Source organism: Octodon degus, unplaced genomic scaffold (genome assembly GCF_000260255.1).
Source record: "Octodon degus isolate 3935 unplaced genomic scaffold, OctDeg1.0 scaffold00027, whole genome shotgun sequence".
Lineage (NCBI taxonomy): Eukaryota > Metazoa > Chordata > Mammalia > Rodentia > Octodontidae > Octodon > Octodon degus.
The window spans coordinates 15,182,700-15,192,468 of record NW_004524603.1 but is presented as its reverse complement, the minus strand read 5'-3'; the positions used below and the strand labels follow the sequence as shown (position 1 = coordinate 15,192,468).

Sequence of the window (9,769 nt, the reverse complement as noted above, 5' to 3'; positions counted from 1 at the left end):
GTCCAGTAGCCCATAATAGCATTGGGTCTTCTGTTTAACTGGCAATGTCAGAAATTATTGACCTGAGTCCCCCACATCTCAACTTAACAGCATGGCTTTATTTCCTATATTTTGTCTTCATACTTTTCTACTGGATGTTTAAGACCAAGGTAAAGCAGGACCTATGCAACAAGAGTTGTAGCTTTTTGGTCCGAGAAGGTCAGTGAAATGCCCTCAGGATTTGTCCTGAGATCCTGTACCTCAGATTGTAGAACCTTCATCAGTGCAGCCATGTGACATTAACAATATATTGCAAGGGGGTCGTAAGTCATTTTGGGGGTAGAAGATATTGCTGAGAATCTGAAAAAAAATTATGGCTCTTTTCCTATCAAAAGTACAGAAACAAAAATTTAAAAATAAAATCTCAAAATTCTAAAAGTCCTCTGAATTGGATTTACCTAATTTATAGACTTAACTATAAAGCTGCAGTGATTAAGACAGCATGGTACTGGCCTAAGACTAGACATAAAGGTCAATAAAACATTATCTGATTTTGACAAAGGTGCCAAAGCAACTCAACAGGAAAAGGTTAGTCTCTTCAATAATGTGAAACACATGGACATCCATATGTAAAAAATGACTGAAAGAAAGGCTAGGGATGTAGCTCAGTGATAAAGCATTTGCGTAACATATTTAAGGACTTGGGTTTGATCCCTGGCACTTTAAAATAGCAATAATAATGAATCAATATCAAACATTCCCTCATAATTATCAATTTTCCCTGAGTATCTGTGGGCAATTGCTTCTAGGATCATCCTAGAATACCAAAGTTGGAGGATATTCACATCCCTTACATCTAGTACACCCTATTTTTAAAAATCTAGGTCTCATACATGTTAGGCAAGCAGTTTAATGCTGAGCTACATCCCATTCTCCCAGTTTTTAGTTTTTAGTTTTTCTGAATACTTTTAATCCGCATCTGAGTAAATGTGCAAGTGTGGCCTCATGGATACCAAAGGCCAACTGTATACCAAAATTAATTCCAAATGAAATCATAGAACTAAATGTAAAAGCGAAAACTATAAAACTTCTAGGAGAAAACTTTTAAGTATTCATTGGCTAGGACATAAAAGACCAGAAATCATAAAAGAAAGAATAGATAAACTGGACCGCATTAAAAAAAAATAAAACTTTTGTTCTTCTAAAGATACTCAGAATTAAAAAAAAAAAAAAAAAAGATTGGGAGACATATAAAAAACCTGTATCTGATATAAATGACTTGCATCCAGAAGAAATATATAGCAACCTTACAGCTCCACAGTAAGAGGACAAATACCAAATAAAAAGATTTACGGATACATCGGTGAAAACTTAGGGACAGTAAATAAATACATAAACAGATGTCCAACATCAGAAAAGTACAAATAAAAATCACAATCCATCATTACTACATTCCTAAGACTGACAATTCCAATATGAATGGAAATGCAGAACAGCACTACCACTATAGCCAAGTTTGGCAATTGCTGTAAAGTTAAACATAAAACCCATCTATTTTACTTTTGGGTCCTTGTATTCAAGAGAAATGAAAATCAAAGTCTCAACAAAAACCTGAACCCAAATGCTTACAAAAAGTTGATTTAAACTGTTAACAACTGGACCCCAAACATCCAGCAGGCACTATATAATAGGATGTATAAACTACAGTCCTCTTTCACAAGAGGCCATTACTAAGCAATAACTTTTTTGTTTTGTTTTGCGGGACTGGGGATTGAACTCAGACCCTTGCGTTTGCCAGGGAAGCGCTTATTCTACTGAGCCATCTTCCTGGCCCAAGTAAACTATTCATGTTTAAGTTTAGCATCAACATGGATGAGTGTCAAAAGCATTCAACTAAGACCAAAATTCCAAATATATAAAATTACACAGTATATAATTCTATTCAGAAGGCTTTCTGGAAAAGGTAAAACTAGACACTGAACCAATGTTTGCCAGTGACTGCAGGAGGGAGATGAGACTGAATGCAAAGAGGCAATAGGAAACCCCTCGGGTTATGGAAATGTTGCATTTCTTGAGTGTGGTAAAAGTTCCATGACTATACATAAATGTGTCAAAAGTGAAGCTGTACATTTGAAATGGTACATTATGTGTGAATTATATCCCCCAAATTTCATTTTTAAAATATCAACTATAAATTTAAGTTGCTGACATTGGGCTCAAATTTGCAATCCTCCTGCCTGAGCCTCCTACGGTGCTAGAGCATGCACCATAATGGGCTAATTTTTACATTTTTAAGGTTAAAAAATTAAGAGGAGCAAGGCATGGTGGCTCATGTCTTTAATTCCAGCACTTTGGGAGCCTGAGGCAGGAAGATTGTCACAGTTCAAGGTCAGTCTAGATTACTTAGTGAGTTAAAGGCCAGGTTCACAGGGAGACCCTGCCTCAAAAACACCAAAAGTATTTTATGACATATGAAAAGTATATAAAATTCGAATTTCAGGGTCCATAAAAACGTTTTATTGGAGTAGAGTCAAATTCATTTACATGTATAGTCTATCAGCTGTTTCCGAGCTGCAATACTATTATTTGGTAGTTATGACAGGAACCTTATGGCCCACAGTGCTTAAAATATTTACCATTTTAACCCTTAGAGAAAATTTTGCTGACCTATGTCAGACATAGGTTGATAAAATTTTTTACACAGATGATACTTGAGAAGATTAATACTGTAAAAACTTCTTTTACCAGGGAGTTCTAAAAATTTTTTGCAATCATCAAATCCTTTTGTCAAGGAAACCAACACATAAAGCAAATAAAGAATCTCAATAATTAAAATGTAAAGGCACTAAACAGACTTTTTGTTACACTGAAGAATGTTCTTGAAATCCCAACAGTGTTTCAAACTACCTGTTATAACCATTTTGGTTGTTGATGTAGTAAATTATTTTATGGCTAGCATGGGAGGGGGTAAAAATCAGGGTGTGTGTCTATCCAATAGGATTCATGCATTAATCCTTTCACTAAATATTTGAGTACCTATGTGACAGATACTATTCCACAAAGCTAAAAAACATACAGAACAGACAAAAACTCTCACAATGTGTGTACGGGGTCAGTTTAAAATGCTTATTTTTTAGAGTGGTGGAGTGTTTTTCAAAAACTGTCTTATAGCTGTGAAGTAATCTGAAAACCATCACCTATGGTACTTTTGTTCCCAAAGTGCTGTCAGTAAGTATAGCTACACAATAAGAATGAAAATGATGTTTAATTTGATGTTACAGAGCTTTCAGAAGCTACAAAGTTAATTGAGTTCAAAGTAATTTTTATATTTTGTTCATTCCCAGGGCTCAGAAAAAAATGTAAAGTTAGATGACATAAATTTGTCTCTATATACAGTCTCAAGATATGATGGAACAAAAATAATAGCTTTTTTCTCTTTTAAGCCCAAGAGAAAACATGGAAATCAAAATAATCTCAGAGGGTAGAGGGAAGAAAAAAAATAATTGCTTAATATTAGGGTGAAGCTGTCTTAAGAGCTTCTTCTGACTACCATGTTAATTATGATGGCAAATTAGGTTAGTAGCTAAAATAAACCAAAAAATAAAAACTACCTCACAGAACATGTCAATGGCTCCACAAAATAGTCATGAAAGAAATGGAACAAGTGAAGTTATATTTTTTACTAAACTAACATGAAATTATCTTTAACACTGACTTTAGGAAAACACTGGTGGCACATGCCTGTAATCTCAGGACAGGCAGAGGCAAAAGGATAGCAAGTTTGAGCACAGCAGCAATTTAGCGAGACCCAGTCTCAAAAAATACAAGAGCCTGAGAATGTCAGTGCAAAGGCCCTGAGCTCAACCCCAGTAGAGGGGGTGGTTTTACACTGCTTAAATCAGGCACAAGAGTGCATGTCTGTAATTCCAGCTATTCAGGAGGCTGAGGTGGAGGTTCACAAGTTTGAGGCCATCCTGGGAAACTCAATGAGACTCTGTCTCAAAAATAAAAAGGGCCAATAATGTAGCTTAATAGTATAGAGTCCCTGAGTTCAATCGCCAGGCAAAGAGAGAAGGAGGGGGGGAACAGGAAGAAGGGGCCCTGTTTAGATAGAAAAGCACCAAACCGGCCCACCTATTGTGAATTTAGAAGTTGTGTTAATTATTTTGGATTTGGCTTAACAGAATAGCCTAAGCAGGTAAAAGACACAGAGAATGAATAAAGGACTGAAAACAATTTAACTTGTAGGAAAGACAAAATCTAGTAGGAACTACTGATAGAGCACCTGACTATGTAGCCTAGAATGGCTTTGAACTTGGACTTGTCAGGGAGAACCAAAAAACCCCCCAAAAAACCCCAAAAAACAACCTTAACTTAATAACACTTTGAGGCTAAAAAATAGAAAATTAAGAATATATGAGATTTCATAAGGGATTATGATAAAAAGTTTACACAATGTAATATCAAAGTTTCAAGCATACAAAGTACACTTCTTAAATTCTAAAGGGGAAAACAATTTTATGATTAGAGAAAAAAGAAAAAAGGAAGAATACTATGCAGTTACCTCATTCTACAAGGCAGCCACAGGTCTTACTGTAGCCTACCATCCTAATATTTTTCTGGTCTGTTGTCCAAATACAATTAAATTAAATTTTTTACTACATTCAAAAATTCAAAGGGGCCGGGGAAATGTCTCAGTTGAATAAGTGCTTGCCTGGCAAGTGCAAGGCCCTGAGTTCAATCCCTGGCTCTGCAAAAACAAAAAACAAAAACAAACAAACAAAAAACAATTGAAGCACACAGTCCAATACTCCTCTATCAATTCTTCTGCTGACAATTAACTGCTTGCATATATGTGACATATCAAATTTCTATTTTTTTCTTTTTCCAGATCATTTCCTAAATAAAAGGGATGAGTGAATGCCTGAAGGGAAGAGTTCATTAAGTGAGGAGAAAGAATACAAAAGAAAATACAGAAAGATCAAGGACATTAACTACTACTGTAATCTTTTTACCTAAGGAACCCTTCCAATCTACCTGAACAAGTACAAACAGCAACAGCCAGCACTGCACATGTACCACCTTTAGTAGGAACAGCATTTGTCAGGGGATGATGCAACCCAACCTGGCATCACAAAGATGTATTTTAATAGAGTGGACTCATTATAAAAGAGATCCCATCCCTGGATATTCCCCAGTCAATATATTACTATAATTACACAGCTTAACCAAGATTGGCGATAAGCGAGCTACAAAACAAAATAATACAATTTATACTGGTAATAAAATTGTACAAGTTCTCTTCTACAGAAAATAGCACGAAAGGAACAGATAATAAATATATCACGGCATCACATTTTTAAAATCAATAGTAAAGGGGGCCTGGCCCTAGCTTAGGCCTTTAAGTGGCTGCTTCCACAAAGCTGTCAGACTCAGGTTGCTGGAGTTCGAACCTCACACCTCTCCTGCTGGCCAAAAGTGCCCTGAAGGCATTCGAGGAACAAAAAAAAAAAACACAAAACAACCAATAGTATGTTGATACTATACCTTTTCATACCTTATTATCAGAAAATAACATGAAAATATATAAATGTCAGAAGTAAACATTTAATGACAAAAGTGTAAGTTTCTGTCACATGAATATTCTATTACAAGAGCTTACAAAGTAACACAAATAAAGGGCATAAAATTTATTTACTCTCCAGCATAATTTTAAATACTAAAAAATCTACATTCTATGTCTAAGATGTGTAACAATAAAAAACCAACTTAATATCTAAAAGATGATGGCAGTCAAGTATGTCATATTTTAATATGTAAAAGTTTTGCTATTTTTCAAAAATTAGAAAACCATATAATGTATTACACAAGCATAAAAGAGTACATGGAATACACAATTATGTTTATGGTGAGTATATCTAGTGGTAAAATCATGGAATTTTAAAAAAATTTTGTACTTAATGTTTTCCTAATTTTTCTATAATGAACTTTTTATTGTTTTATTTTAGTATTTTTAAAAAATGTACTTAATACAGGGTCTATAGGGTCTCACTACACAGATCGGACTTACAGTAATCCTCCTGTTTTCAGCCTCCCAAGCGCTGGGGCAGGCACCACCATGCCAGTGTTTCAGCCCGCCCGGGGGGTGGCGCCAGCACGGCAAGGCAGATTGACCCCGTCCCTGCATTTACCTAAGCAGGTGCTCTATATAAGGAACATTCTTTATCTCTGTGATTATCACCTTTTTTAGAGCAGATAAAATTTTCCTCTGACAAACTTTTTTTTTACAGTAAAAAAAAAAAAACCAACTTTATTTATTTATTTGGTATAGGGTCTCACTACACAGCTTGGACTTGCAGTGATCTCCTGTCTCAGTTTCCCAGCGGACGTGCACCACCATGTCTGGTTGTGGTGGCGGCACAGCGTGCCCAATTCTGGGGCCAGCACGGCATGCGGTGATGGAACCTGGCTCCTTGTGCTTACGAAGCAGGCGCTTATACCACCAAGCTACCTCCTCAGCCTGACAAAAGTTTTTTAAAAAGGCCTGCTAACAAGATAAATAAGATAAATCTTTAGATAAAATGTCATTACACACAAGCACTATGTTTTTATTTCTTCCCTCTTATTGGACAATTACAACACAACCCTTTAAATGAACATAAGGAAAACAGTTCAATTAAAAGACCACAGTACATCAAAATTTCCACTGAACTAATATCAACTTCAAAGTATGTATGTATGTATGATGTACATACGTATGTGAAACTGAAGTTTGAGCACAAGGCCTCTGCATTGAGCATTATCACCAGTCCTTTTGAGTAGTCTAAGATGAGGTCTTACTATTCCAAGACCGGGGCTTGAACTAGTGATTCACGTGCCTCAGCCTCCCAGAGTTCTGGAATTATAGGCATGTGCCACCACATCTCAGCTTCAACTTCAGATTTAAAATTGCTTCTCAGAGGAATTTATTCTTTCATCTCTAATATTGCTAGCTACAGTCAAAAGAGATTCACTTTTTTCATTCATAGCCACCCTACCACCAACAAACATGTATTATCAACTCTTACCAATAAATACATAAATACGTACAGTGACACCACTGTATTGAGGAAAAATTGTTCATCACAAAACATTAAAACCTGAGTGGAATGGTCTCTGTTTTTCACAGTAGTGGGGGAATGAAACCAGGGGGTATGGAGCTATATTCATAGACTCAATTTAAAGATAAAACACTTCTAAATTATCCAGGCTCATCTAGAAATTGTCAGCCTCCTGCTTCAGCCTCCCAAGTATCTGGAATTAGGAGACATGCACCACCATGAACAGCAACAATTTGTCTTTTAACTAAATATAATTAGTTAAAGGCACACTTACAGTGTCAGGAGATAGGAATATGCTTTCCAATTATTGGAAATTTAATCTTAATTTTAGGTAGCCTGGAGGTCCTCAAGCATTGGTCTGGGCAAACTGACCAGGGTGTGTGCCTAACACAGAAAGCCATGGCCCCAGCACTCACCAACTGAATGAGAATCTTTGGAAGTAGAGCTCTAAACAGTCTGACCCTTTCAAGACAGCAGGGTAGAAACTATTTAACCAAGACCTTCTTTACAGAAGGCTGGCCTAAAACTCATTGTAAACAATGTTATAATCAGTTACAATTTCATAATCCCTGCACATTAATTTATCCGCCCCAGTCTTCCACAGAGATGAAACTCAACAAAATCACACATGCACTGCAGAGTAAAGTCCAAAAGCACCTGTGCCTGAAAAGACAAAGGCATATCCGATTCCTGAAGAAAACAGACAGCAGATGTGACTCCTAGTATTAATCCATTAAAAACAATGTGTCCTAAAAATAAATTTCCTTGTCAACGGAACAAAACTGTTTATAAATAAGAAGGAATGTGGAGGTGCGGGGAAGACAAGAGGAAGCTTCAGCAAGTTAAGTACCACAGGCCAGGAAACAAGGCAGAATGAGTGGTAGCTGGGCACAAGGAAAACTGAACCAGGAATGGAAGAAGAGAAAGCACTCTAGCCTCAGAGTCCAAGAAACTGAGGGAGATGAATTGATAGAGGGAACTGATCTGAGCAGAAGTGTACACTGGAAAGTGGAATGATTTTAAGGAATACGAAAAACATGTGAATTTTAGATCACATAATAGTACAGAACACATTTAGGGGACAGATGGAAGATGCTATAAAAGAGTGGAAAACAAATATTATTGTGGACAAACTGCTACTGAATATAGCAAGTGTACTGGATGGATTTCTTAGGCAGACATGATGAAGCAGAAAGAAAAACCCAAAAGCCACACAGCCAAGACAACTGAGAAACAAAAAAACGAAGCAGCAGGAAAAAAACAAAAAAACAACTTTTGAGTGAAGTCACCGAATAAGTCACATTATCTAACCAATTATTGTAAAGCACAGTTACACCACAGATTATCTGTAAAGCATAATGGTGTATTATTTTATGTAAGAAGGTACTAAAAACTAAATGTAGTACATTTTGATAAAATAAGCTATTTGACAAGGTGACAAGAAGCTGAACAATATACTAAAGAGAGATCATGAAGCAGTACTAAAGAAAGGGAAGAGCCAAAGGGCTAAAACAGCACAAAAAGGAGGCCCACACACAGAGAAAGCAATCGAACCTACTTAAAAAAACGAGACCCCAAAAGACTGGCTACTAAGTGCCGAAAGACTAAGCTACTAAGTGCCCGCAGTGCAAGGGTTCAAAGAAGTGAGCGTATCCTGATGGAATCTTGACAGCTTCAGGGTTCAGAAAGTGAAGCGGCCCAAGTGAAGATAACAATAGATGACGATGTTGACAGGGAGCGGGGGTACAGAGTTCAGGGCCTCCAAGGACGAGGGTGAGACGTGCAGAAACGCTCTCTCGAGGAAGCTGAGGTTGGGAGGGGGACAGGTCCGACAACTGGAAACGGAGCGGGCGGCGGACGCGGATGCGAAGGGGGTTACCCGCGGCCACTGAGCGCGGACGAACATCAGGGACCGCGACCCAGAGCCCGGGATGGCAACGGAGCGGGGGGAGGGGGGAGTCAAGACTACATCAAAACCACCCGCTGGATAAAACTGATGAAGAGAAGTCCCCCCAAAAGTAAAAAACTGGAAGAAGGGGCAGCGGCCTGGGGGGAGGGGTAGGGCGAGGGGAGACCGAGCGCTGCGCCGGTCACCTACGGCCGGGCACTAACAACTCCGGCAGTGCCTCGGGCCGGGGTCTTGGCCGCCAGGAAACCGCATCCCCCACTTGGCCGCCGCCTCCCTCCCGCACCCCTGCGCCCCATGAGGCAAACATCTCAGGGATGCAGGGCTGGATGCCTCGGCCAGGCGTGACCTTCCCCGACAGCCCCACGTCTCGCCCCCTACTGACAGCCGCCTGCACCGCCGCCGCGGCCCCGATCGCGCTCGGGTGGGGGCCAGGGAACCCCCCCGGGCCGTTGTGTGTGTTTACGTAGCGACGAACCGCAAGGCAGAGAGGGGCCCTGAGCGATGTCCACCTCGCTCCCCGCCGCGGCGCCGCCGGGGACAGCGGCCGAGGGCACGGAGCCTCCGCCGCCGCCTCTCCCCACATAAACACCGGCCGGCCGAGCAGCGCCGGGAGGGGCAGCGGGTGGCGCCGGCACTCACCTCCTCGGGAATGGCAGGATCTGCAGCCGAAAAGGCCGCAGCGCCGGCGCCGGCCTCGAGCTCCATATCCCCGTTGAACAGAGGCTGGCCCTGCTCCGCGCCGCCGCCGCCGCTCAGCGCCGCCATCTTATAACCGAGAGCC

At 39.8% G+C, this 9,769-nt stretch overlaps 1 protein-coding gene across 8 annotated transcripts in view; it reads right to left on the bottom strand.

Annotated features, from left to right (window-relative positions):
- The window catches only part of Braf (B-Raf proto-oncogene, serine/threonine kinase), a 175,666-nt gene extending 165,903 nt beyond the window's left edge, over window positions 1–9,763 (bottom strand). For all 8 annotated transcript variants that reach the window (XM_023712827.1, XM_023712830.1, XM_023712825.1 and 5 more), the window contains exon 1: window positions 9,628–9,763. In XM_023712827.1, the coding sequence (XP_023568595.1) occupies window positions 9,628–9,753 (126 nt within the window). In that variant the 5' untranslated portion in view covers window positions 9,754–9,763. The remainder of the gene's footprint in view (window positions 1–9,627) is intronic.
- Window positions 9,764–9,769: the final 6 nt, after the last annotated feature.